The sequence below is a fragment of the Aspergillus undulatus genome (assembly GCF_047715775.1).
Source record: "Aspergillus undulatus strain CBS 261.88 unplaced genomic scaffold BDV17scaffold_10, whole genome shotgun sequence".
Taxonomy (NCBI): domain Eukaryota; kingdom Fungi; phylum Ascomycota; class Eurotiomycetes; order Eurotiales; family Aspergillaceae; genus Aspergillus; species Aspergillus undulatus.
In genome coordinates this window covers 461980-488963 of record NW_027396614.1, presented here as the reverse complement: position 1 = coordinate 488963, position 26984 = coordinate 461980, and the positions used below count along the sequence as shown (strand labels likewise).

The 26984-nt window shown below is 52.5% G+C and overlaps 12 protein-coding genes across 12 annotated transcripts; 7 read left to right on the top strand and 5 right to left on the bottom strand.

Annotated features, from left to right (window-relative positions):
- Positions 1-857: 857 nt before the first annotated feature.
- On the bottom strand, positions 858-2338 carry BDV17DRAFT_297165 (MFS transporter; the record flags this gene model as incomplete). Its single annotated transcript, XM_073763443.1, has 1 exon — positions 858-2338. The coding sequence occupies one exon, from the start codon at positions 2336-2338 to the stop codon at positions 890-892; it is 1449 nt and encodes a 482-aa protein (XP_073618261.1). The 3' UTR covers positions 858-889.
- Positions 2339-3857: 1519 nt separating this feature from the next.
- Positions 3858-5783, top strand: BDV17DRAFT_288964 (FAD-dependent oxidoreductase; the record flags this gene model as incomplete). The annotated part of the gene is made up of 3 exons (XM_073761540.1): positions 3858-4108; positions 4191-5463; positions 5559-5783. 3 exons carry the CDS (start codon positions 3858-3860, stop codon positions 5781-5783), a joined length of 1749 nt encoding a protein of 582 aa, XP_073618260.1.
- Positions 5784-5808: 25 nt separating this feature from the next.
- Positions 5809-7487, bottom strand: BDV17DRAFT_256792 (uncharacterized protein). Its single transcript, XM_073757123.1, has one exon. The coding sequence runs from the start codon at positions 7189-7191 to the stop codon at positions 6556-6558; it is 636 nt and encodes a 211-aa protein (XP_073618259.1). The 5' UTR covers positions 7192-7487; the 3' UTR covers positions 5809-6555.
- Positions 7488-7671: 184 nt separating this feature from the next.
- BDV17DRAFT_256790 (uncharacterized protein) lies at positions 7672-9644 on the top strand. The gene is made up of 2 exons (XM_073757122.1): positions 7672-8691; positions 8741-9644. Exons 1-2 carry the CDS (start codon positions 8284-8286, stop codon positions 9584-9586), a joined length of 1254 nt encoding a protein of 417 aa, XP_073618257.1. The 5' UTR covers positions 7672-8283; the 3' UTR covers positions 9587-9644.
- On the top strand, positions 7897-8364 carry BDV17DRAFT_16037 (uncharacterized protein). The gene has a single exon (XM_073754658.1). The coding sequence runs from the start codon at positions 8031-8033 to the stop codon at positions 8280-8282; it is 252 nt and encodes an 83-aa protein (XP_073618258.1). The 5' UTR covers positions 7897-8030; the 3' UTR covers positions 8283-8364.
- A 391-nt stretch (positions 9645-10035) lies between the features above and the next one.
- BDV17DRAFT_256789 (aldehyde dehydrogenase family protein) lies at positions 10036-12585 on the top strand. The gene is made up of 3 exons (XM_073757121.1): positions 10036-11240; positions 11287-11345; positions 11395-12585. Exons 1-3 carry the CDS (start codon positions 10159-10161, stop codon positions 11844-11846), a joined length of 1593 nt encoding a protein of 530 aa, XP_073618256.1. The 5' UTR covers positions 10036-10158; the 3' UTR covers positions 11847-12585.
- A 129-nt stretch (positions 12586-12714) lies between these two features.
- BDV17DRAFT_288961 (uncharacterized protein) lies at positions 12715-13730 on the top strand (the record flags this gene model as incomplete). The annotated part of the gene is made up of 2 exons (XM_073761539.1): positions 12715-13239; positions 13293-13730. The coding sequence occupies 2 exons, from the start codon at positions 12715-12717 to the stop codon at positions 13728-13730; spliced, it is 963 nt and encodes a 320-aa protein (XP_073618255.1).
- A 257-nt stretch (positions 13731-13987) lies between these two features.
- On the bottom strand, positions 13988-15271 carry BDV17DRAFT_297160 (SMP-30/gluconolactonase/LRE family protein; the record flags this gene model as incomplete). Its single annotated transcript, XM_073763442.1, has 2 exons — positions 14360-15271; positions 13988-14294 (listed from the first exon to the last, which is right to left on the bottom strand). Exons 1-2 carry the CDS (start codon positions 15088-15090, stop codon positions 13988-13990), a joined length of 1038 nt encoding a protein of 345 aa, XP_073618254.1. The 5' UTR covers positions 15091-15271.
- Positions 15272-17360, bottom strand: BDV17DRAFT_16003 (Zn(II)2Cys6 transcription factor domain-containing protein). The gene is made up of 4 exons (XM_073754638.1): positions 17196-17360; positions 16578-17147; positions 16306-16524; positions 15272-16260 (listed from the first exon to the last, which is right to left on the bottom strand). Exons 1-4 carry the CDS (start codon positions 17288-17290, stop codon positions 15453-15455), a joined length of 1692 nt encoding a protein of 563 aa, XP_073618253.1. The 5' UTR covers positions 17291-17360; the 3' UTR covers positions 15272-15452.
- A 303-nt stretch (positions 17361-17663) lies between these two features.
- On the top strand, positions 17664-19459 carry BDV17DRAFT_280285 (major facilitator superfamily domain-containing protein; the record flags this gene model as incomplete). Its single annotated transcript, XM_073759857.1, has 8 exons — positions 17664-17879; positions 17938-18014; positions 18071-18122; positions 18171-18345; positions 18577-18726; positions 18762-18765; positions 18902-19071; positions 19146-19459. The coding sequence occupies 8 exons, from the start codon at positions 17664-17666 to the stop codon at positions 19457-19459; spliced, it is 1158 nt and encodes a 385-aa protein (XP_073618252.1).
- A 495-nt stretch (positions 19460-19954) lies between these two features.
- Positions 19955-23699, bottom strand: BDV17DRAFT_15985 (uncharacterized protein). Its single transcript, XM_073754634.1, has 5 exons — positions 23048-23699; positions 21515-22993; positions 21375-21422; positions 21089-21316; positions 19955-20989 (listed from the first exon to the last, which is right to left on the bottom strand). The coding sequence occupies exons 1-5, from the start codon at positions 23621-23623 to the stop codon at positions 20129-20131; spliced, it is 3192 nt and encodes a 1063-aa protein (XP_073618251.1). The 5' UTR covers positions 23624-23699; the 3' UTR covers positions 19955-20128.
- Positions 23700-24324: 625 nt separating this feature from the next.
- Positions 24325-26264, top strand: BDV17DRAFT_256781 (uncharacterized protein). The gene is made up of 3 exons (XM_073757120.1): positions 24325-24372; positions 24432-25866; positions 25911-26264. Exons 2-3 carry the CDS (start codon positions 24487-24489, stop codon positions 25941-25943), a joined length of 1413 nt encoding a protein of 470 aa, XP_073618250.1. The 5' UTR covers positions 24325-24372; positions 24432-24486; the 3' UTR covers positions 25944-26264.
- The last annotated feature ends 720 nt before the right edge of the window (positions 26265-26984 follow it).

Genomic DNA, 26984 nt, shown 5'->3' with positions numbered 1-26984 from the left:
CACTGCCAGGTCCCGGAAACCCCGACGAGAGAACCACTGCAGGGCTTTCCCTGTCCCCCGAGAATAACCAAATTAGACGCTACATCTGCGGCTGTCAGAATGCATCTGCAAGGATGAACAAACTTGGCAGGGACTAGCGCATCCTGGGCGCCGTCCCAGCGCTGCCCCGATTAGGAAATCCACGAGGCTGCGAGCCATGCACGGCCGAACAGATGGAACTTGGCAGACAACCCCGAGCCTATTCTTATCTCTTCGCCGACTCTGCCGTGGGCGTTCATTTGCTGCTAAAGCGTCCAGACTCGGGGTCTATGCAGCCAATGTTGGAGCCAAAGGCTGAAGAATCCCGTTCGGACCCTGAAGGGTCTGGCGTGCTTTGCCGCAAGAGATATCCGCTAGTGGTAACCTGTCAAAGTCGTCAACTGTATTTGCGCCGGCCGAACGTTTTCTTCTTCTTCGAAGACAGTTGTTCCCTCTGCCATCTGCGCCCCTTCTAGCTTGGCTTGGCTCGGCGTCTTGTTTCCCTTCTGAACGCCGTCGTAACCGCGCTCCCAAGGGAGGCATGCAGGACGGCTTCTGGGCTTTTCAAGCCTTGTGCGGCTGACTATCTTCCACCGCAACTCGTATTGTTTGCCATGATGGGGGCCAGCCTTGTCTCGCGGACACGATTCTACTGTATTGTATCTCGTCTGACTGGCTGATAACAGAAAAACAGAACAGGGTCTCCCTCGCCTGCATAATCAGATACTGCTTTGAAAGGCTGGAAAAAAAAAAAAATCGTGCGCGGCCCGAATTTTACCTCACCGGACGACAGTCATCTCGACAGAAATTATGGAGTGGAGAATATCTCTATTGGTCTACTCTACAGTATAGACAACCGCAACTCCAGCCGCTAAGTCCCATGCTCATACGCACTCCTCCCCCTCAAAACCGGCCCCTTATAAAAGAACCACCACGGAATCGGCGCCATAACAACCGCGATAAACCCCAAGAGACTAGACGCCCACCCCACACCAAGAGCATCATACATCTGCGGCACGAAAAGCGGAAACGCCGTGCTGAGCGCATACCGGGTCAAACTGGACGCGCCGCTCGCACTTGCTCCGTATTTGCTGCCATACACGTCGAGCATGTAGAAGTTACACGGGATGTAAATCAGCATTGAGCCGAGGAATGTGGCGCCCTGTGCTAGGATCGGCACAATCCAGTGGATTGAGGCTCGCGCAGTCCAGGCGAATGTGAAGAGGCCTATTGGGAGGACGAGGCTGCCGAACATGGATGTGTAGAGGCGGAGTTCGGGGGCGAAGGGGGCGGAGGATTCGGTGTTGTTGTTGCGGATGTGGAGGCGGGGATTGTGTCGCACGAGGCGGTCGACGGTTAGGAGGGTCATCGGGGCGATCATGCACCCGACGACCATACCTAGGAAGGACAGGCCCTGGTCTGAGGCTGAGAAGTTATAGACGCTATCGAAGACGCGCGGACTAGCGACGACGAAGGTGTACAGCAGTGCAAACTGGAAGCCGCAGTAGAGGCAGATGAAGCCGACGAGGGGCTCGGTGAAGAGCATGTGCAGTGGGCGGACGATGGTGGAGGTTATGAATTCTTTGAGCAGTTGCATTGCTGTCTTTGGTTGGATGGGGAGGACGCCCTCGCCGCCGAGTTTCGCTGCTCGCTTGCGGAGGAGGATTGGCTTGTATGATTCTCTGATGAAGAGGGCTGGGGGGTGTAGGACGGCTGCCATGATGAGGGGTGTCCATGCGGTCCAGCGCCATCCTCGCTCTTCAACGACAAAGGCACCGATCAGCGGCCCCATGGAGCTACCGATCGATGGGATGGTGTAGTAGATGCCCAGGGGAACGACCCTGTCGGAGGGATGCGTATAGTCCGTGATGGTGGCCGCCGCGACCGACACGCCCGGGGCGGCAAAGAGCCCAGCGATAAACCGACAGACGATGAGCGAGGCAATCCCCTGAGAAGCTCCCACGCCGATCGTGAACAGATCGACCATGGGCAGGGTGAGCAGGTAGACAAACTTCCGACCGAAGGTCTCTGACAGGGGCGAGGAGATCATCGGCCCAAATGCTAGCCCTAGGGAGTACGCCGAGAGGGGCAGTAGGGAGACAGTCGTCGAGACATTGAAGTCCTCCTTGATCCGCTCATGGCCGGACGAGTAGATAGACGCATTGACGGTGGTTGCAAATCCGATAAGGCAGATGACCGCCGTAGTCAAGTTCTTTCGCAGAGCGGACCAGTTGCGAGGGTCGCCGGGGTCGTCGTCGCTGTCCCATTCTTGGAGTCTTGCGCGGGCTTGGTCGTACTCCTCTGTTGTCTTGAGCTCCATCTTCTTGCCATGGATTATTATGCGAAGATATGAAGCACGACAAGGAATTTAAAAGAGAATCGGCTATAGACAAGGGCAGGAACCGAGAACCCGATACGAAAAGCTTCGCTGTAGGGCTCGTTGGGCCCCGGTTAGCGAGAGTCCGGATAAAAATCCGAATCCTCGTCAGATCTTGACCTGTTTCGTAACCGGCCCCCAGCAACTGGTTCTCTTTGTGCTTCTAATCAGGGTCACAGATTTCCAGATGCTGTATAAACGTCATGTTGACCTTGAGCTCCTGGCACTGCATTTCCCTGGGGGTACTTTGATGGCGAATTTGTAGCTTTGTATTGAACCAATTGCGCCGCTCTTGGCTCCTATGTAAGTACAGGCCGCGGACGATCACCCAGCCGTAGGTTGACTCGCCATGAGTAGATTGGCGGCTAGCCAAGGTCTACCAGCTTATACCCAGTATCTATGCGATCGATTATTTATGACAACTCTTGCCTGCTTGAGTAAGTGGAAGGGCGCGGTGTGAGTGAGTCAGCTATCGTAAGCCCCCATATCTCGCCAACTCTTCATCCATTGTTGCCCGTAGTCTCAGATACACCGTGACTCATCCATCTAGTTCCCCCAAGAAATTATAGATTGCCCAATCGTGACGCCTATATCGATATTGGAGGATGCGGCTCCTCAAACAGGGTGAGCGTAGTAGAAGATGGAACTATAAAGCAAGTGCACCGCCAGTCACCAGGCGACCAGTTTCACTGCTAGTCAGGGATTTGTGAGGACTATTTGTCCCTCAGTATTTATAGTAGTGGCGTTGCGTTCAAGGTGGCCTTTTTATTCTTTCAAGCAAGACGACGAGCCTCTCGGCCATGACCCAGACCTGATTGGGTCACGGTGACGAGAGACGATGTTGCAAAAAACTGAGCTTCAGAGGTTCTTCACCAGAGGATCGGACTATAGTGAGTCCCACAGATCAAGGACACTACATTTACTGTCTCGTCCGCAATCGTGACGTTGGCTTGTTGAGTGCAGCGTGTTATGACACCACCGTCGAGGACTGCCTCCAGGCTGCACTCCCACAGAATCTGATAAGGTATTCATTATCAATCACCAGCTTTTCGTGAATTATTTCACGTTTGAGGGCTCACGGGCACTTAATTACCCTTTCCCATTTGGTTAGAGGATCTTCAGCGAGACCAACCAAGTGCCAAGCCCTAACCCCTCCCCCACGCACCGGCGGGATCCTCAATGGCAGACCTCGAGACACCCACCATTCTATATCCATTCCTTGAGCCTCTGATATATCGGCATTATGCCCGATGTAATCTAAACCATACCCTTCCCCAATTTCGATCTCCCAGCTCGATGCATCAAGTTAATCAAAGAGCTCCTGCTCGTTCAGGAATAGCTTCATGCATCCTGCGAGGGGCCAGTCGATCGCCGATGTCTGACAGTGAAATAAGTCCTCGCCCAGCCCTTTCAAAAGTCCTCTTCTCTGTAATCAAGTAATTGCTTCCTTTGTACCTACAATATGAGAATCGGCACCGTGTGGGCTTTAGCGGCCATCACGGCTGCCGCAGCGACATCCTCTCCGTCTTCATCCTGCCGCTGCTTCCCCGGCGACCCCTGCTGGCCTTCATCCTCAACATGGGCCCAATTCAACGCCTCCATCGACGGTCGGCTAATCGCGACGAGACCGCTCGGTTCCCCATGTCATGATCCGACATACGACGAAGCGCTTTGCAAACAGCTTAAATTAAGCTGGACGGATCCAGAGCCACAGTTCGTTCGCCAATAATTCCTAACCCTCCGTTTCTTTCCAGTCCAAGCCAATCCATGATCATGGCAACTGACAGAAAAACAGCTACGAATCCTCCTCCTCAATAATGGCCCCCTTCTTCGCAAACGCGAGCTGCGATCCATTCCATCCAATCCCAAAACCCTGCGCTCTAGGAAACTACGTCTCATACGCCGTGAACGTCAGCAGCGTAGAACACGTCTCCAAGTCTTTAGCCTTTGCAAAAAAGCACAACATCCGCCCTGTAATCCGAAACACAGGGCACGATTACCAGGGGAAATCGACCGGCGCCGGCGCGCTAGGATTGTGGATGCACCATCTCAAGAACCTATCTTTAACCACGCACAGCGATAGTCGCTATTCCGGCCCCGCGCTTAAAGTGGGCGCGGGCGTGCAAGGGATTGAAGCTTACGAATTTGCCGATAAACACGGGTACCAGGTTGTAGGAGGTGAGTGTCCCAGCGTCGGTATCGCAGGCGGATATACCCAAGGCGGGGGCCACTCGGCCCTCTCATCGCGATACGGGCTCGGGGCAGATCAAGCGCTAGAATGGGAAGTCATCGATGGTCAAGGGCGCCATATCATCGCAACAAGAGAAAACACGCACTCAGACCTCTACTGGGCTCTTTCCGGTGGAGGGGGCGGAACATACGGCGTTGTCCTCTCATTGACAGTAAAACTACACCCCGGCACGCCCGTCTCAGGCCTAAACCTCACATTTACCCGGACCGGACTCTCCGAGAAACAGTACTACAACGCTATACAGCTGTACCAAATCATTCAGGCGCCTCTCGTCGACGCAGGCGGGATGGCGATTGTAACGTTTACGAATGAGTCGTTCCTTCTTTCGCCTGTTACGGGTCCCAACATCCCCGTTGACGAGTTGGTTTCTTTACTAGAGCCTTTTACGTCGGGCCTTCATGCGCTCGGTGTGGAATATACTCTATACTCGGCGCAATTTCCCTCGTACCTATCCCAATTCAGCACAATGCAGGGCTTCATCCCCGTTGGAATCGCGCAGTATGGAGGGTGGCTTATCCCGCGCGATATCATCACGAATTCACCCGAAAAGGTCACCGCCGCGTTTCGGGATATCGTTGAGGATGGAGGGACGGTTATCAATGTCGCTTTAGACGTCGGGCGGAATGTTGTTGACGTTGAAAACATGGGTAATAGTGTTCTCCCCGCGTGGCGAGAGGCACTGGTCCATTCTACGCTCACGACGCCCTGGGTTTGGGATTCTCCTGAGAAGATGGAAGAGGCGCAGAGGAGGATGACGGAGGTTTATGTTCCGAAGCTTAGGGGGCTTGCGCCGCGTTCAGGGGCTTATTTGAATGAGGTGCCCTTTCCAGTTTTTCTCTCCCTTTTCCATTGCCATGTGCTGGGTGGCATGGGGTAATTGGAAGGATTGTCTGGCTAACTCTCCTCTCACAGGGCGACTTCCGACAACCAAATTTCCAGAGGGTATTCTACGGTGAGAATTATGCGCAGTTGCGAAGTATCAAAGGGAAATACGACCCGGATGAGATGTTCTATGCGCTTACGGGGGTTGGGTCAGAGAGGTGGGTTCAAAGGGAGGATGGCCGACTGTGTCAGGCCGAGAGTACTCAGTCTGAATTGTTGAGCCGATTACATCGCTATAGTGCAGACGAGCTGTGATCTGGTCCAGGTAATGGTGGCAAGTCGGGTGATGATCGGTGGTTCAATCCTGGTCACTGTAGGTAACTTTTAACAACTAAATAAGTACATCCAACTATTTAAGTGAAGGAAGAACCTATACCTCCCTTGGTGGTATCCTGGCTGAAAACACACCGTTAACAACAACAAAGTCCATATCGTCCGAGACAATCGAATACACAAATGGGAGCGCTTAAATAGCAACTGCTTCAAACTAGGCACTCGCCCGCGGCCCGTTGGATCCCTCGGATTCTCCCTTCGATCCCCGGACGTGCTCGATGGTCTGGGGCCCTTCTCACCAAGGTCAATAGTGCCAACCTCGAAGATGTCGTCAAGACTAAACCTACCATCGCCAATCGCGAGCAAGTTGGCAGAGATTGGGAAGTGAAATCGAACTTCGAAATCATGAATTGGACAATGAAGGTTTTCGTGAAGATGGGTTGCTCTTCGCTGAGGCTGAGGCTCCTTATGACACCGTTGATCGATTTGCCTTTATCAGGCATACAAGCAATGAACCGCCACCGCCGATTTGAAGAACTACAAACAAAAGGCAGACAAACAGCAGTGTAGTCAGAACTTTTAGCAACTTGGATAGTCTCACAGTAGCGCATCATTGCGTCGACCATTATCATCTTGTTTCCAATGAAGAACTGTCTCTTGCAGCTATTTCCACGGTTGAAGCCGTGTTCCCAGGGTGAGCTGAACCGGAGGGCACTCACCACCGCCAGATGTGTATTTTCAAGGCGCCACGAGGTCAGCAACGGGGCCAGCGGATTGGCATCCAAGTGCTTGGCGACCCAGTTATTGATCTCGTTGACATGTTAGGCTTTGGTATTAGACTTGAAAAGCACGTCGGCTCCGATCTGGCCGAGGAATTGAGCGTACTCGAAACACGCGATTGTCTCGCCGTCCTCGCACAGAGCGTTGCCGTAGCCAAAGGAGGCCGCATCCGATGGCTTTTATAATCCGAGTCAATAAAGCCTCGACAATATCTTCTGGGGGCTCGAGTTCCAGAATGCCCATGCGCCGTCACAGTTCGAGCGAGGTCAGTCCGTCTGTGGCACATGAGGCCATGAGCAGTGTAATGGCAATGCAGAGGGGCGACATTGCGGTTCCCGCGTTCTGGGGATCCCTGTCGTGCCAGAGCTGTTCCAGCACGTTCCACCCGACGTGGTTGGTGGTGGCGGTGAATAGGCGCAGTTTTTTCTGATAGCCAAGGCATAACGAGGATAGATATGTATAATAATGATCGAACAATAAATCTCAGCGAGTGTGTAAATTGTAAGAGATGGATGCAAGTAGACCAGAGTTCAGAGTTTCGAGGTGAGAGATCTTTGAAGAGGTAGGGCATGGTCGTACCTGCCATTGCTAGCGTGGAGATAATATACATTCGCCTGAATTCGCCGTGAGTAAATCTAGGCTTATGCGCGGAAGCTCTGGGTTGACAGCTTGGTTCTTTTGTGTTGGGTTCGTCGTAAATGCTTTGTTTAGACACATTGCGCGTGTTGAAAATGCAGGGGTTCGGATACGGAGAGGCAATCGGCTAACATGGAGGGAGCTGCGATGGCGAGCTCGCGGTACTGATCGTGCGAGGGATGCCATTCTATCGTTGTTGGTATTGTATAGTTGGTAGCGGCGAGAGGCCGGAGATATATATATATATCGCGAGCGGAACACAACACCAAGTGAGGCCGAAGTTCACGATCTGACTCACCACCTGAACGGTATTATATTTCTTATTAGTACCCCGTGCTGTTAGTACTTTCGCGCACCCGGGCCCGAGGCGCCGAGACTTCCTGTCAGCAGCCAGCAGCATCCAGAGAAGTCGCCGAGGGAGCGCAGGAAGTGGCTGTTTTCGGCGCCCTGTACACTTATCCCTAAGTTACGACGAAGACGGCCAGTTCAGTTTAGACGGCCAGTTCAGTTCATTGAAAACTAGTATTGCTGCCTGGATCTGCTAGGAGTTATGGATCTGTTCTTTATGGATAGTAACACGAAAGACTCGAGTGCAGGACAATACACTGACTTTGTCTGGCGAGTTCTCTCTATTGTTCCAAGGTCAACGGCGCCGAGAAACGGGCAGGATTGACAGTTGGTGGAACAATATGTGGGTCAACACGAGGCCTGATTGCCCTGAATTCTCCACTGAGCCCTGTCCTGCAGTGTAATTGGACCTGAAATTCAGCGAAGCAGCATGTGGGCCAGTCCAAGGATGCTTATAGGGCCGCCATGGCTGGCTCAGGGACTGTGAACCACCCACAGCCTCAAAAGAGTCAGAGGGCCAGGATCAACTTGGGCCTGCTCTTTGGCCCCAGGGCTGTGAATCGGTCGCAAACATGTCTCATCGCAGTGATGCTCACGCGTCTTGCCAGATTTCGATTGCTCCTGTCGTCACTTCTTCTCTCTTCCACCTCCACCTCTAGCGCCATGCGCTTTCCTTCCCTCTCCCAACCCGCGCTTGCTCCATCCTCCATGGGGTAAAATGCTGAAACCAAAGTCCCAGAATTTCCAGAAACCGTTGGCGCCGGTGATCCCGCGTCGGCGGATGTCCTTCTTGGTTGTGGTGGTTCTTTTGTTTCTAATTTTCCACTCTCTGCCCGCCTCCCAGAATCATCGCATCGTCGCGGGCAAGTGGCTGCCGGATTATGATGTCGGCGATGTCCCGCGCTTTTTGCATCATTCGCCCTATCGAGAGTCGCCTGATTACGACTTTGAGCGCACTGTCTCCGAGGCGCTGCAGAAGATCGAAGAGGATGTCTTGGAAGCCTCCGACGGCGACCGCGCAGCAGACGACCACATCTGGCAAATCAGACTGGGCAACAACGGCGACCCAGAACGAGGACCGGATTCACTGAAATTCGGCGAGAGGAATAACGATTGGCAGTATACAGTTCGCGCGACGTTCCCCTTATCGGTGAGACCAATGCTAATGGTACCAGCTCGTCACAGATGACCAGGCCAACCACTTCATTACCAATATCCTCTCCTCCGTCCCCGATCTCAAGACGCTCTACGATTCCTATCCATACCATGTTATCCGATCGGACCTTCTTCGCTACCTTCTGCTCTGGTACTTTGGCGGCTACTACGCAGACATGGACGTATACCCCGCCAAACCGATAAAGCAATGCCCGTCGTTACAACCCGTCTTCACAGACCTCACCTCCGGCGCAGGCAATATCTCGCTCGCTGTTGGGATTGAAATCGATGAACCGCATGCCTCGCCGCAGTTGATGCACGACTGGCACTGGATTCGAACGTACGGGCTGATACAATACACTTTTTACGCGCCCCAGCGCTTCAGTCCACTCCTCCGCGAGGTCATCGTCCGAGTTCTCTCGCACACTCGCCAGCACAACAAACACAGCTGGCCGCTTATCGGCCCGCGTTACAACGAGAAGACAATCCTTGAAGTCACCGGCCCTGGCGTATTCACGGACGCGATCCTCGACGCCCTCTCGCGCTCGCTCCCGGCAACACACCCGCTCATCGCAACCTCCGTCCAGGCTGACGAAAACATCGGAGACCTATTATCGCCATCAGGGATGCTCGCGCGTCGCGTAACATGGGCGCCGTTCCATCACATCAGTGAGCCCGTCTGCGTGGATGCGCGCGAGGCGGCGATCGGAGAGTCGATGGGTGGGATTTGTGTGCTGCCGGTGAATGCGTGGGGGAACGGGCAGCGACATAGCGGCGCAGAGAGCTTTCGTAGTCCCCATGCTTGTGTGAATCATCGGTTTGGAGGGACGTGGAAGAAAGATTGGTGGCATCGGACTTTTGGCTAGTGTTTTATCGAAGTTTTACTGTTCTTGTATATAGTTTTCAAACCATGGTTACACAGCGTGTCGCGTGTGCTACCATACTACGGCCAACTGCCTACGCTTCCACAATGGGTTTCCAGACCGAAGCATGGAACACGCCAATTTGCCAACCCACAATTTAGAATTAAGCATCATATTCACGACTTGGACTGCACTGCGGAGAGCTTCATGTGGAACTGAGCTCGGCAGTCAACGGGCCGCGGCGATGTCGGCTGTCTCGGTGCGGAGATTCTTAACCCTGCAACTTGAATACTTCCAGAGGAACTGAACCGAGCAATTAAGCAGGGCTGCTCTGTACCTGGCATAAAACAGCTGCAGCTATGACTCGGCTCCTGGCTCGTAAGGACCGTTGTTTTCCCTCCCATTTGCTCCTTCCTAACCCTGTGCAACGACGCTTGCACCGTTGAACCTCGCCCCTCAACTAATCTCGCAGACATGTGCTTCTGTCCTACCATCGATACGAGTTAAATGAAACGTGGCCCCGCTGTCGGTCTCTTGATTCTTTCTAAACCTTGCCCTCGATCGCCGCTTTCACCATGGCCGCCTACACCTCCGAAGCCGACGTCGCGCTCGCATACACCACCCTCCGAACGACCTTCCGCTCAGGAAAAACCAAAGAGATCGCATGGCGAAAATGGCAACTCAAGCAGATCTGGTGGATGGTCGAAGACAACGAGAGTCTGATCCAGGAAGCCCTAAAGAAGGACATGAACCGGCACCCGTTCGAAACAACATTCACCGAGATCACGAACGTCAAGACCGACGTAATCGAGCACCTCAAGAACATCGACAAGTGGACCGCCGACCAGACGCCCAGCGCGGGGATGATGCGCTTCATGCTCCGACCGACTGTGCGCCCTGAACCGCTCGGCGTGGCGCTGATAATTGGGCCGTGGAATTTCCCCTTCTCGTTGCTCGTTCAGCCGCTCATTGCCGCTGTTACGGCGGGCTGCGCGGTGCTGCTTAAGCCGAGTGAGGTTACAAATGGGGTACAGCAGCTGTTTGTCGATCTTGTGCCCAAGTATCTGGATTCGGATGCTGTGAGGGTTGTTACCGGGGGTGCGGTCGAGACTGGGAAGTTGTTGCAGAGAAAGTTTGACCATATTTTCTTCACTGGGTCGGTTCCTGTTGCGCGCCATATTGCTGCTGCTGCTGCGAAGCATCTCACTCCGACGGTGCTGGAATTGGGAGGGCAGTGTCCGGCTATTGTGACTAGCTCGGCGGATGTTGAGGCTGCGGCTAGGGATATTGCTTGGATCAAGTATCTCAATGCCGGCCAGATTTGTCTTTCGGTTAACCATGTGTTCGCGCATCCATCTATTGAGAGGAAGCTGATTGAGCGGATGAGATACTGGTTGAATGAATACAGCAAGGGCGCTACTAGTTCGTTGACGCACATCGTCAACGACAAGAACTATGCGCGACTCCAGGGGCTGGCGCAAAATTCTGCTGGCAATGTTGAGCATGATGGGGTGCCTGATGCGGAAACCAGAAAGCTACCTCCGACTATTGTCAGTAACGTCAAGATGACCGACTCGCTGCTCTCCGAGGAGCTCTTCGGCACTATATGTCCAGTCGTGACAGGTTCAACCAAAGATGCCGTTGACTCGATCAATAGGTAATCAACCTTCCTGGCCTTGCCTGTACCTTACTAAGCTCTATAGTCTCCCTCATCCCCTCGCCATTTACATCTTCAGCCAAGACCAAAACGAGATCGATCGAGGCAAGTCCTTCTACCCTACTTCTTGCTCTATTCTAAGGCTATATTACAGTGCTGAACTCGACACTCTCTGGCGGCGTCTGCATCAACGGTGTCCTGCTCCACGCCATGGTCCCCAATGCCCCCTTCGGCGGCGTCGGCGACTCCGGCCACGGCGCATACCACGGCGACTACGGCTTCAAGTCCTTCACGCACTACCGCACAATCGCGCGCCCGACGCCCTTCTTCTTCAAAATGACAAATTTTATGCGCCCGCCGTACTCAACCGCCAACATCAAGAAGCTAGCGGTGAAAAACAGCGCTGGGATCCAGCGCAATTGGACCCTAGAGAAGGAACGGGCCGCTGTGAAACGAGGTCTGCTTTTCGCAAAGTCCCTTCATGTCTTGAAGCTTTTGGCGTTCTTTGTGATTGTACTGGGGTTGGCTGATGTTGGCTTAGATCGGCGCTTAGGGTTCCTTAAGGGGGTGAGGGATTGGCTTGTTGGGGTGAGGTCATTCTTTTGAGACCAGTCCGTACGTTCTAGTTCTTGTTCTTGGCGTTGGTATTGTACGAGGTGAAGGTGTCGGCTAAATTGCTCTCGGCTGCCTCCCCTGGACGATGATCACTCTCAAATCGTGTACCGGGACGAGGCGATATATGACATCCCTTTCCTGCGCTATCAAATTATCGTAACTACATTTGTTACTGTGTGTCAGAAGAAGAGGAATCAGACGTGTGTTCAAGACTTTCATTCAATAACTGCTACAACTGGACTTTACTCTGTGAGTTTTCTGGCTTATCCTTACCCGTTGGACAGAGTCTATGTATGTATGTATGCAGTGGAGGCAAGGGGAAGACCAGGGAAGTTCGAGGAAATCGCGGCCTGTCTATTAAGCCCGGGGATTCCCGTCTTCCTCGAGTGTGGCATTGAATGAAGTGTTCCTGTCCTGCCGTGGCTTGTACAATGAAAAGTGGAAATTGGAAGGTGGTGCAATACCCAGACGGCCCTCCCTCAAGACGGCCATTGATGAAATGGATGAGCAATACATCCCCCCCTTTCCGTCTTCCTTCTCTCTCTCTCCTCTTGCCTTTTACTCCGTTCTTTGTTTTCCCTTTGTTTTGTGTTCTGTCTCAAATTTCCAAGGTTATTATTGTACTTACGATTGCAACTCGACCTAAACGGACGCTCTGGGGACGCCCGACCATGGAAAACCAGACGAAACAGTCTTCCGTTGCTGTGTCATGGTTCTATCGCCTTTTAAACGGATTGCTTTTCCTTGTTATTCGTCAGAGCCAACCTCTCCTCGACCTCACATCACTACTCCAGTCTCAGTGAGCATGGGCGACCCATCATTCCTGCACTCAGGGAAGTGCGCTTGCACAAACATTACCATGACCTGGGTTGGTCCCAACATATCAGTAATTTCCGCTAAGTATGACTCTATCAAAGAAGTATGCGAGGAAGTGGACTCTGCGCAGAAAAGACGAGAGAGCTACACCCGCCGGATACATAGGCACCAGGAAGGGAAACTGCCGATTTCGCACCCTCTAACAGCACCGCTGGCCGAGACCTTCTTTGAGATAGCTCGTGAAAGAAACCGCGCCATTCGATCTCTCGTCAAATCTTTTCTGGACGAGGCATATTCGGGCAGCCGTGAAGCCGTGAGCCGCGTATCCGAGTGCCTTGCCAACGTCGTCATTCTGTACATGCAGGCCGTCAGCGATCCCACGATTTGGCCATTCTATCAGCGTTGGGACGGTGGAAAACAATCGCATCCAGGATATCCGGCGTTATTGGCGCGGTTTCCCAAGTTCAGTCTCTTTTATGCTGCGAAGGATATGCTCAAATTATTGGAGGATAGTCTTGGATTTGACGAAGCCGTATGCGAACAGATTGTTTTTCTGTACTGCGCTGAGGTATGGTGCATCGCTACTTATTTATATGACACATCACGCTAACCTTTGGGAAGAAACCATTCTCGCAAATTCTACAAGCGACCCTCGAAACGCTCATTGATAGGAAGAACGGCGACGCATATCCTCCGGTGGAGTTGTCGTACGAAGAACGAGACATGCTCCAGGCAGTATCCCGGGATAGGGGAATCCGGCGAGCATTTCTCGTCAAGTACGCGAGTTGCTATACGCTGTGGGCTCCCCTGCTAAACCCGCTCGGCGCAGTAATGAGTCTCCTCTGGACGTCGCCGAGCATATCAGATGAGCAGATCAGGTCCGCCTTTCATTCCGGATACCTTGTGCATACGGAACGTCTGAGGAATAGGGAGGAGAGTATCAGCAATGAAGTCGTTACGGCGATGTGTCGCCTGCATACTTGCACCGGGACTCAAATGGATGGCTTCTTTGATTCATATACTATCAGACATCGGAGTGGGATGCGATACTGGAGCTGACATTCTGACCGATCATGCCGACGCATAAACATGCCTGCAGTGTTTTGCGACCACGTAGGAAAAAAGCGATTGTAATTTGTTCTTGCCTCTTGCTTTCTAATGACGTGAAAAAGAGTTTGTCTCTATGCTTATTGGAAATGATTTCAACCACCCACTCTATATACACTCTATAACATCATCACACATCAAACATAAAACCACCTCTCAAGGCTCATCCAACCCCAATTACCCCCCCACCCCATTATCCCCTCAAAAAGTCATAACTTGGGAATATCCCCCCGAACAGAGCGAGCAAGCGTAACCCTCCAAAGCTTATACTCATTGAGCGCAAACAGCTCACCAGGCCCGCCAAACGCGAGGTTGGCGGAGGTACTGTTGAACAGGATCTTTCCTAGCAGAACACCGTCGGGAGACCAGACGTGCACGCCGTCGCCGCACCCGCTGTAGACGTTGCCGTTTGAGTCGACTTTCACGCCGTCGGGGATGCCGTTGTCGGCGTAGGCAAAGACGCGCCGGTTTGTGAGGAAGGGGGCATCGCTGTAGGTTGCGATGTCGTAGGCGTAGCTGGACGGTATATTAGCGTTGGGCCATTTTGAGGAGAAAGGTGGGAGAGGAAAATCAGAACGTACATAGTAGCAGGCTTGCGCTTGCCATAGCTCGCGCTCGTATCGGTGACATAGACGATACTCTCATCCGGCGAGGCAGCAATACCGTTCGGCTGACCGATTCCATCGGCAACGACGCGGACGTCCCCCATCGCAGGGTCAAAGCGGTAGACCTGGGTGGGGAGTTCGGGTTCGGGGGTGAACCCCTGGTCGTACCCGTAGGTCGGGTCAGTGAACCAGATACTACCGTCTGAGTGAATGAAGAGGTCATTAAGCGAGTTGAAGCGGCGACCCTTGAAGTTATCAAGCAGGACCTTCGTCTCATAGGGCGCCGTGATATTCATCCAGATAAGCGCGGACTTGCGCTCGAATGTGCCCTGTGCGCAAAAGAGGATGCCGTCTTTGTACTTGGTTGCGCCGTTGGCCATGGGGACATCGGGGTGGATGAGCTCGCGGACGTATTGCCCCGTGCTGTTGCTCTTGTACACGCGGGAGACTCCAATGGGGGCGCCGCCTTTGGGCGTTTGGTAGTTGCCGACTATGAAGAGGTCGCCCGTTGAAGGGATGTAGACGGGTGCTTCGTGAGCGAACGGATAAGTGGCATTTTCGACGAGGAGCTCGATCTTCGAAGTGGCGGTGATGATGTCGTTGAAGCCGGGCTGGTCGGTTTGGAAGGTTGCGTTGGCAGGACCGCCGGCTCCGGCTGCGAGGGCGCCGGCTGCAAGGGAGAAGAGGGCTGCCGCGTACTTGAGCATTGTGGGTTTGTGTTCTGTGGAGAGAGAAACCTGGAGAAATTCGCAGCGAGGGGAAGCCGGGGTTTAAGTTGTTGAGCATGTCCTCGGCTCGCTGCCGATCTCCAATAATCTCTCGCTGTTCCTGAGGATTGGTGCCACTGCGGGGTTACAATGGAGTGGTTGGTCCAATAATAGAGCGTTTTCCCAAAAGTTTCTTCACCGAACCCAGAAAGATCAGCATGCCAAGGTTTCTTGGCGGAAAGATCATACCCGTTTAGGCAGAATAGTCAAGATCGGACCATGGCCGAGACAGACTGCCTCGAGACGAGTCACAACCCGGCTCCTCGGCAATGAGCTTGTCTTGTATGCTTGATGATAGAGTGTTAAGCCCAGTCCCAGAACCCCAGGAACTCCTCGGAGAAGTTCCCCAGTTCATCCATGAACCCCAGGTCCTGTGTCGGTACGGTCGTCGTCATCGTGTCCCAGAAACTCTTCATCCCCCGCACCCTCTCAGCTAAGAGCGCATGCATATCCACACTGGAATCTCCCGCTTCCATCCCGGCAGCCTCCCTCGCTTGCTCCATTCGCTTTGCGGTCTCCTCTAACGCCCATGACACATTGATGCTCCCGTGAAGAAGGCTGCTGTCCCATTCCGGGTGCTCGCAGATTGCGAGCCGGCAGATGTTGAGCAGGCATCGCATCTTACCGTTATGCGTGAGTGCGGAAAACCCGACGTAATTTCCTGGGGCGATGGCGAGGAAAGTATCAATCCATGATTTGACTCCCTGCATACAGGCGTAGAGGCACGCGAAGCGGTGATTTGCATGGAGTGAGAAAGGATGGTCAGCAGACTTGAAAGCCATTTGATGGATGGTCGCTTCGGTGTTGTGCAGTTCGAGGAGGATGGTTTGATTATTTAGAAGATCGCTTGGGATCTGCGACTTGACTGTTCGCAGTTGCGACTCGAGAGATTTTAGCACAGCAGTGGCGTCTGGCCCAGCTGTAGGTTCGATGCCGTCGTCGGTCCCCAAGGCAAGGTACTCGGTTGCATTTTCTGTCACGAGGCGCAGCTTAACCAGTTGAACCAGGATCAGGTCGGACGGGGCTTCTTTTTGCTCTTCGAGTTCCCTCAGGTACCAATCGAAGATGGGGGTCCACTTGAGGCTTTCGCCTTTTCCCTGCATGGAGCGTCTGGTCTTGTGAGTAGCGGAATAAGATTCTAGATGGAAAGCTTACACTGTGCCCACGAGGAAGCAGCCCAAGACAGCTCTCTTCTCCTTCAACCCTGGAGCCCGCGGGGCCACAGATGACTTCTTCATCCCCTTCACGTCGTACATGAGCCCGAGGCCCGCATCGAAGGATAGCGGCTTGTCCAGCGCTAGATCGTACATTATGGCAACTGCAAGATGGACGAGGGCCATTGATGGGCATTTCCCGTAAGTGTGGAATCGGTCCCTGTACGCGCACGGGTTAGTATCGCTCAACGAGTGAGTCCACTGATGACATACCAGGTGACAAACACGAGCACCGCCCAGAGGAAGTCCAGGCTGCGCGAGCCCGCTACGTAGGCCTCTCGCGCGAATATTGCTCTTGCTTCCTCGGACAAGGCGGACTGTTGCGTAGGCCGAGAGGAGGCTACGGCCATAATACTCATCCATAGCAGTGGATTTTCCTGACGAAGGTCTTGCGCACTGAGCGATGGAGATAAGACTATGAAGGGTAGATTTGGCAGCATCACGTTGCGGAAGCGATCCAGTGTTTGCTCTGCGTCAGTGGGGTCCAGTAGTTGTAATGAAGCCGGAGAGAGGGACGGTTGGCGGTTAATGAGCACCGTATTGACCGCGGTATGCCGCCGAGGCAATACCTCAGGAAGGAGCGATCTCAACCGAGTATCCGACGATTGCGATTCTTCAACAGTAGAACTAGTGGACGAGGGATTTATTGCCGACTGTAGTAGAACGACGAGTCCATCGATCCTCTCTTCCAGCTTCTGCACTTGGCTATTTTTGCTAATCCGGGCTGCTCGTCGCTTACGGACCGGCGGCGAGGGGACGCATTCCTTGTTCGTCCGCGTACATCTACATCATCAGTAGGTGAAAAGAACCATTCCAGGTGGTAAAATTCACCTGTCACACCTTTCAGGGACACCCGGAGAACATTTGGCTTTTGCGCGCACGCAGTTGGTGCATGCGCGGATCGGCTTTCGGTTCATATCGGACATGAAGACACAGATTCAACCAAAAAAAATCAAGATGATCACAGGGTGAGAAAGGAGTAGGAGATTAAGATTGTTTCCGAGGGTGAGATTAAGAGGTGGATAGCGTTGTCAGCCCCCAACCGGAGTCGGCGCTTACGCCAGGCTCCGACTCCTATTAATCAATGGGAGCCAGCTTCGTCGAACCACCAAATAAGACAATTGTCCGCTATGGCCTTGGTTTTAGGACGCAAGAGGCTCGTATGACCGGTAGAGCTGAAATGTATCGGAATGGTCGTCTGTGAGGCTCCGATCGATAGCAGGGTATAAATGCAGGAACCGGCGGTCGTACAAACCTCAACTTGCTAGGACTTGAAGAAAGCAAAGAAAATTATCCAAGATGCAGCAAACAGGCTTTCCTAACAGGTCCTCAGAGTCTCAAAGTGAGAGTACGATTGCCAATAATTCGTCCATCCAAGAGGAAAAGCCCAGTTCACCGGCGCCAGCAAGCAGTGACGAATCAGGATATATAACCGGCCTCAGTCTCGCCTCAACACTCTCATCTCTTGTCCTAGTGGTATTCCTGGTACTCCTGGATACTTCCATTGTCTCTACGGTAAGCGGCACTTATCTCTATGTTATCCACCATCTAACGCTTGGAACCCTTCACGCAGGCAATCCCTCGCATCACTACTACCTTTCACTCCTTGAACGACGTGGGTTGGTATGGGACGGCATACCTAGTAGCCAAGTGAGTGATTTCAAGTAGATATTATCCAAAGGATACTTTACTAACTGTACATGCAGCTGCGCCGTTCAGCCCCTGAGTGGAAAGATGTACACATACTTCAACAGCAAAGTGCGCCTCCGTCAATACCCTGGCAATGACACGACTCACCAGATATAGTGGACATTCATCGCCTTCTTTACCATCTTCGAACTCGGATCTGCCATATGCGGTGCGGCGCAATCGTCAAACATGCTTATCGTCGGACGTGCTCTCGCGGGTATAGGCTCATCGGGTCTATTCAACGGTGCTTTCACAATATTGAATGCTAGTGTTCCTACTACGAGGCTAGGTGGTCTGTCTAACCTTCCCTGGGACTGACTTCGAGGTTGTCACTTTCTGACTGAGTAATAGCCTTGACTGGTATCCTCATGGGTCTTACTCAGCTAGGACTGCTATCAGGGCTATTAATCAGGGGAGCCCTAACTTAGCATGCGTCTTGGAGGTGGTGTAAGTTTCCTCTATTCCTGATATTATAAGGTAAGAATAACAAATATATATCCACTAATCTTATCAGCATGAACAGGCTTCTATGTCAATTTGCCCTGTATAGCCGTGATCTATCTAGGCCTCATTGCAGTCGCGATACTAGACAGCCGTACTACTAAAGCAATATCCCAAGATCTTACAATATCCCTCCGCAAACTTGACTTCCCAGGCTTTATACTTTTCGCAGGTGCAATTATCCAACTCTTATTTATACTAAACTAGGGCGGTATAAGCTACCCCTGGCCCAGTATAACTATAATCAGCCTCTTCTGCGGCGCAGCCGGGATATTCGCGGTTTTTATACTCTAGGAATAGCGCGTTGGTTCTAGCGCCATGATTCTGCTGGGACTTGTCTGGTAAAGGATAATCTGGGCGAGCTATCTTAACTATGCGTTCCTGTTTAGATCCATGATAGGATATACTTACTACCTGCCTATATACTTCCAGGCTGTGCGCGGTGCGTCTCTGACTATAAGTAGTATTAATCTTCTGCCGATGATTGTCCTGACTATGGTTTTTGCTATAGTTTATAGTATATTAGGTATATCCTATCTGACCTCTGCCTTCCCTAATTCCTTAGCCCAGATCATACCTAGTATTAAGTAGTCACTAAAATAGGCTACTACCTCTCCTTCGCCCTCGCTAGCAGTGTAATTATAGTAACAGGCTCTGCCCTCCTCATAACCCTAACACCGAACACGGTAACCTGCAACTGGATCGGGTTCCAAATAATTCAAGGCATAGGCCGCGGAATAGGCATGCAGATACCCCTGCTAGCCGTGCAAATATTCGCATCAAAGGGACAATACTTTATTATAACAGGACTTGTCGTGCTCTCTCAGAACCTAGGCAGCGCTGTCTTTCTGGCGATTTATCAGGTTGTTTTTAGTTCTGAGGCCGTCGCACTGTCAAGAGCCTGAGCGATTTGCGATGAAGCTTGCTGGATCTGACTCACTGACTCACAGTTGAACGAGGGGCTGCTGTACACGGAATAAGCACCAGAAAAGACAGAAACTGGGTTGGCGGTCGCACCTGCGCACTGCCCGAGAAGCTTGCAGATACGGCGTCAAGCTGCTCAGAGACGCTGTTGAAATGGCTAGCAGTTCTCTCAGCAAATGACTGCACGCTGCTGGAAAGCGCCTGGATTTGTCCGTAGTCGACCGAAACCTGGGGGGCTGGAATGGGTACAGAGACCGCGAGAGCCGCGAAGAGTGTGGCAGAAAACGCCTTAGTAAACAACATTGTGCTTGCTTGCTCTAAGCTTAATTTAGAGAGATGAGTGAGACTGTTGTCGCTGATCTTCCCAGGACCCACGACGGGGCCTCGTATGTATACCCCAGAAAACCGCAAGGCTATCCGCCAGTGGCACCCACGGCTCAACGTATTATGGATAAACTGTGCAGAAAGTGTCACAGAATGATACCCTGGCCTTGTAATCTAGGGGGACAAGATTGATAGGCCACGGATTTCCAGGCACTGCCGGACTAGATCTCGGGAGATAGATCGCTGATTATCGACATCTGCGATTCGAAAGGGAATCGATCCCAGGTTGAATCGAGTGTAATGGTTGGGCGTCCGCACAACCTAACCTAGTAGTCCTCATCCTCGTCATCCTCGTCATCATCTTCATCATCTTCATCATCAGAATCCCTCGACAACCAGCCCCAGCGATTGTACTTTTTCTCGCGTCTCCTTTTAGGCCTCCCCTGCTTTCGAACAGCGCTCGGCTCCTGTGACTTACTCTTGACAGCAATCGCAGGCGCAGTGACCGCGCTCTTATTCTTCTCTCTATAGCCGAGAGAACGTTCAATGGGGTCGAGGGCTGCCGGGTCCTGCTGTTTCAGCACGGAAATGTATTCACCCGCAGGCCAATTGCTACTTGCAGCAGCAGGAATCCGAGGAATGCCCCCTGCATATCCCCGCCCGCCGGAGGACTGAATGTTTCCGTTTACGCTGGTGGCGGGGCTACCATTGGACGATGGCGCATCTGGCAAAAGGTGCGGTAGCAGCTCAGCCTGATATATGCTGTCAGTGTCCTCGCTAAAATTCGTGTGGCTCTTGTTGGCCTTTTTGTTTTTGCGTGAGCGACGCTGCGGGGCATTTCTTTCGGCCATCGGGAGCTCAGAGAACAGATCCATGGATGCTTGTGCGTCGTCACTCGAATCAGCAACTTGAATGCTGATGCTTGGGTGCTTAGATGCTGTGAAGCTTGCGGTGACGCCTGCTGATTTGCCGCGACGCTTGTGTGAGTCTTGCTGGTGCTGCGGGGCGGTCGATCCAGACTGGACACCCTGTCCCTGGCCGACTTGCGCAGTCGGCTTATTGTTCACGGTTGCAGTACCCATGCGTTCCTTGATCTGTCGAGCCATGGTCAGGAAGGCTTGTTCGACGTTCGACGCATTCTTGGCAGATGTCTCCAAGAATGGGATTCCAAGACTATCGGCAAATTCCTAGAGGCACACACAAAAGTTAGGCAGATTTCAAGAGATAACAGCTGGAGAAAGCCGCTAATCGATGATGTTGTGACGTCGTGACAGGGATATAACCACCTTCGCAACAGTGTATTCCACGACTTTCTTGTCCTCCATATCGCTTTTGTTGCCCACGAGAAGCTTGTTGACACCCTCAGTCGCATAGCGGTCAATCTCCTGAAGCCACTGCTTCACGTTGTGGAAAGAGTCCATATTGGTAACATCATATACAACGCAGATGCCATGAGCGCCACGGTAGTAAGAGGGCATGATGGTTCGGAAGCGCTCATGGCCTGCGGTGTCCCACTACGTACTCCGTCAGCTTTATCTGAACCACTGAAAGAAATGTATCGACTCTCCATACAATCTGAAGCTTCACTGTCTTGCCATCACGTTCAATAGTGCGGAGTTTCTTTCAAAAAAGCTGTTAGTTGATTTCTGTTCGCTTTCCGGAATATTTGTCCAAGGAAAACTGATAACCGATCGACAGCAGGGGAAACGTACGAAATCCACGCCGATGGTCGAGATGTAGCTTTCTATAAAGGTATCATTAGCAAACCGAAGAAGCAAACAGGACTTTCCAACGCCGGTGTCTCCGATAAGAAGGAGTTTAAAGAGATAATCGTATCTGTCTATTTTAGGGCGCTGGAATGCGGAAAAGTACTCCGTAGCACGATTCTTGGGATGCTCTGCGAATAGTGTGTTTAATGAGTCTGCGTAATCTTCTGCGTAATAATCCTGAGCATTATGCCTGGAATTAGTGCCCTCATCGCTGGCTGTTGGTTGCCCATCCTCTTTCTTGGTCGTCGTAGGAGTTGCAAATGTGACCTGCTTCTTAGGGGCCGCACGATCCTCGGGTTGGTCTTTGTATAGGGTCCCGAAGGCCTCTCCGTGATCTTCTCCGTAGTTCTCCTGGCCGTGCCGGCTGGGATCAGTGTCCCCGGCGCTGATGGTCGGTTGTCTCACTTCTTCCATCCTTGGTTTGGTTAGTTTTGACCACGCCTTCTGGTCCTGGGCAACTTGGTTATGTTTCTTGGTCGCTGGAATAAGACCGGACGGACCGGGAACCATTGTCACGAATGGTGCAGGAGTTCTTTGGTAGGTTCCCCTGGCAGTGATGTTCCTATGGGGATCCAAACCGCTTGCTTTCTTGACTACAGTGCGATGCGGCGAATCGGCAGACAGCTTGGTACCACCAGTCGAAGAAGGCATGACCTGCGACCTGTCTGTGGAGAATGTCCCCGTGGCATCGTTATCGTGACCGTCAATAGGGTGGCTTGGGGTTTGTGCGCCCTCCCACTTTTGTTTCGAACGCCGCGTCAGCGTCCCTAGTCCGCTTGCACTTGTCGCATTGCTAGGAGGCCGCTGCATGCTCTGCGCTCTGGAAGTAGTATTGATGTCACTGGGGTAATCTGGTTTGATCTCGGAGGATGCTATACGTTTAAATGGCCTGATAGTGTGGTCGGAGTCCTCGCTTTCAAGCTTAGGGACATTTTGGCGAGGAGTATACGTTGCAGGTGGCTGGAGACGGTTGACAGCCTCTCTGGGCAATGGCTCGCGCGTTTTCATCCACTGATGCTCTAGAGCCTCGACCGCAGATAAACGGTCTGCTGGCTGTGCGGCCAACAATCTTCGGACGAAAGCCCAGCCTTCGTCTGACAGGTTTGCCGGTTGGCCTGGATACCACTGATTCCGACAAAGGTCATAGTAGTCAATCCTCCAGGTCTCGCTAGAGAATACTTGCTTGGTTGCCGCCATTTCGAACACCACGCATCCCAACGACCACATATCCACTTTCTTCGAATATCGGTCGTATTCCTGGCCATTTATGAGAGGCAGACTTCCATCAACCTCGGGCGCTTTGTAGCGGTCCGTTCCTGTCACCGTCCGCCACGCCGTATTGTCGCCTTCAACCTGTTTGGAAATACCGAAGTCTCCGATCTTCACCAACCAGTTCGGCCCTGGAGATTGGATGAATATATTCTGAGCCGTTGTTGGTTAGCCAGTCATCCACGACAATAGCATGGCCTCACTCACATCAGGTTTAAGATCGCGGTGAGTGAACTCTTCCGCATGCATGACTACAAGGCCAACCAAAATCTGGCGTGTGATTTCCTTTATCTGATATTCCGGGATGGGATTGTCTTCCGTGATGTACTCCCTTAATGTCCCCTTCCCAATATAGTCCATTGCAATGAACAATCTCTTCTTATCTCCAAACCAGCCGTGGAATTTCACAAACGGGAATGGTGAAATGCTGAGCGTCCTTTTGGAAAACGCAGCCATTGCCCTCAATTCCTTATTGTCTCGTCCGATCTTCTCCCATTTGATTTTCTTGACTGCCCTCTCCGTTGGCCCGGGGGTATCCCCATCTACCAAGACCTCTAGCCAAACGGAACCGTACGCTCCCTTGCCAACTCTCTTCACACGTTTCCATGTTTCAGTCCTGCGGAAGTGGGCGGGCAACCCCCACTCGTCGCCGAATGAATGGGTGACATAGGTGACACCATTGGGGTCCCTACGAATGTCGGCGTTCAAACGGTATTCCCCAAGACTTTTCAAGTCCTCGAACTCCTGTTGGTGTTTGTTGAGGTCTTTCGTCTCCGAGGCCATCGCTCAGAAGCATCAAGCACAAAGGACAATGAACACGGGGACGATAAGCGGGAGGCAGAGGAAGAGGAATGAAACATGAGGATGAGGGGCACATGCATCACATGAACCCGGCATGGGGGGCAGGGGCTAGAACTGGAAAAATGGATAACGGTTCCCACTCCAGGTGTGACCCCGATGTTGGTCTCAGCTGACAAACAGGCTCAATCTAAAAAAGCGTACGGCTGAAGAAATGCATACATTCGTAACACAGCCTCGTCCGGGCAAGATGCTGTCGGCCACTCCCTGGAGAAGGCGCCTTGGAAGGTGGACCATCAAGCTCCTATCATGTCTGTTGCTGGTCCTGTGGCATGCATGACGGTGCCAGCCCTGCTCTCGTCACTCGTCAGATTGGGAGAAGGAGCGAGAAATGCCAGCATGGGCTGGGCTGAGTAAGAACATGAATGACTGGCCAAAGCATCTTGGACAAGGCTGCGGACGCCATCTTTCGCGGGGTTCCGGCCTATCCGCAGTCCCTCGTTGGCTGGTTGGCCGACTTACCTGGCGGCTGGCTGAGCGTCCGCGTCGACAATGGCAAAGCGTTGCATCTAGAAATTGCGGCATCATTACCAGCGCAGGTTGGCCAAGTCCCGCAGCAGTCCCAGAAGGTTCATAATCCGGCCCTGAACGCTTGCTTCTTCTCCGGGACAGCCCGATATGGACCCTGCTTCCTTTGCATTTGCCGTGATTGGGACGGTTGATCTCTGTATCAAGCGAGTATATCTGAGCTTAAAACTTTTCAGACATGTCGATCACTGACTCCGCCTACCAGGTATGGCAAATACCTCGTACGTAAATACGAAGACTACAAAAATGCGGAACGCGACATGGCCGAGGTTGTGCTGAACATCCAAAGCCTGTGGCTGAAGACCGAAATCCAACTCGAGTCGATAACGAAGCTCTGGAAATCCATAGACCCACGTCTTCAACAACTATTTTATGATCTCCTCAATCACCTCCGTGTCAAGCTCAAGGTTGCTTCAGAGGAGGTTGACAGAGTGGCTACCCCAGGCCGTCATTTGACAGTGCTGCAGGTCAAGAAGCTCAAAGCAATGGCCTACAAGAGTAGCATCGTGCAGGCGACTAATGATCTCGAAAACTGGCAAAGGCGGTTTGACCCGTCATGGTACTTGATTACCCGTATGGCAGACTCGACTGTCGACAATTATTTGGTGGACAAGGATTCGGAGACTACAGGCCCCACAGAGAAGCTAAAACATCTCAGAGAGACGATGAAAGGAGGCCACAGCGTGAAAATGGGATCTGTGTTTATAGATGGCGGAATGATAGCAGGGGAACGACACCAGCTGCCATTCTCGACCGCATACACGTCGCACCTCACCAACGGCGACGGAAAGGTCCTCGTAGACATCACCAACTATAACGAAGATCTCGACACCACCGTTGCGAAGCTTCATGTCCGCGATTTGGCTCGACGCCTGGCCAACTCAGACCCCGGAGAATTCGGACTCCTCCACTGCTGTGGCGTTGTCGAGTCTCCAGATACGAAACGCGTGCATTTCCGGCTAGTTTTCGATATCCCCCCCGGTCTATCAAACCCTAGGACCCTCCGCGACTTGCTTCTCCAGAAGTCGCCCCACCCTCTGGACCAGCGATTCAAACTGGCTAAGCAGCTCGTCCGATCGCTGATGTTCGTGCATACCTCGGGCTTCGTCCACAAGAATATCCGCCCGGAGACAATTGTCGTCTTCCAGGAGAAGGATATCCTGCTCGGTCCTTCATTCCTCATCGGCTTCGAAAGATTCCGACCAAGCGTCGCCGGAACGGACTACTCAGGGGACGCAAACTGGGAGAGAAACCTGTACCGCCATCTGAAGCGCCAGGGGCTTCACCCGGAAGACAGATACGTGATGCAGCATGACATCTACAGTCTTGGAGTCTGTCTTCTTGAAATAGGCTTCTGGACTTCGTTTGTCCAATGGGACGGCGACTCTCCGAGTCCGGGCACAGAATTAGGAGAAGCGATCACCAAGGCGCTGCTAGTGAAAAAGTCTGCATTGGCGGTCAAGCAAGGTCTACTTTCGATGGCCACTGAGCAGCTTCCGCGGCTGATGGGGCAACGATATGCGGATCTGGCTTTGGCGTGTCTGACCTGTCTTGATCCAGGTGATGCGAATTTATTTGGCAAAGAAGAGAACCTCAAAGATGAAGATGGGATTGTTGTGGGTGTGCAGTATATCGAGAAGGTTCGTGGCATCTTGTTCATCTGGACATCGCTGACGGGGCACAGATATTGCTGCAAATAGATGACATTTCGGTCTAACTAACGGAGTCTGGGAGAATGAATGTTTTCCCTGATGAGTTTTGCTTCATGCAAGCGAGTCGGCAATTGAACACGGCCAAGGCGCAGCTTGAAAAGTTCTGGCGGCCAATGGCGTTGGATATGTTCTAGAGCCATGTTGACGGGGCTGCGACTGATCGGGAGGAAGGGCTTAATGTAAGGTTTATCTTATGATGCAGGTCAATGTAGCTGAAAAATGACTTGAGGTCCCACCTGAACGTTTACTGTTCGGCCATATAATCTGTAGATATTCTCGTGGGATTCAATCTCACGTTACTTGCTCCCCGGAGATGCACCGTGATGGGCAGCACTTATGCACAACTAACATGTCAAACTGCGCGACCAATTCCGTATCTGTCCAATAGTATGAGCTGCCTTTCAAGGTTGTCCAAATGGTCTGCCTGCCCCACCCATGGCGGACTTCCTGCGAGGTACTTAATCATAATGAAGGGAAATCTGGGCCTAATTCTAGCTCCTCCGGAATAAGACCTTCCATACGCTCTTCGATTGCGCGACGGTATCAAGAGTTCTGGTCTCCATGGACAGTGGATTCAGGTGAGACCAACCTGAACCGGTTGGGGTAAACCATGTTGAGTCTGAGCTGGCTTCGTCCGGAGAATATGGTAATGCTCCGGTGTCGGTGGATACAGCTTAAGACGGTGAGTGCGCATATCTCCATAGCGGGAGTAAAAGGGGAAAATATTCATGTAGCCCGGCACAGGTCGCACGCAATTGCCGGCTCCTCCACGCCGCTGGCCAAAACGACGTGGACGCAGCCATCGCTTTCTTACCGCAGGGAGCGATAATCGACTACGTCGGCAAAGACAGCTAAACGCCGCTCCACAAGGCGTGCTCAAGCAGCGGGGCAGAGATAGTCGACTTCCTCATCCGACGCGGCGCCAAACTCGATGCTCGAGACGTTCTCGGGAGCACGCCAATGCATGTTGCCTGCTCTGTGAGGAATTGGAGTATTGCAAATTACCCCAAAGAACGAAGGAATATGGATGCTTAACCCCGGGAGAA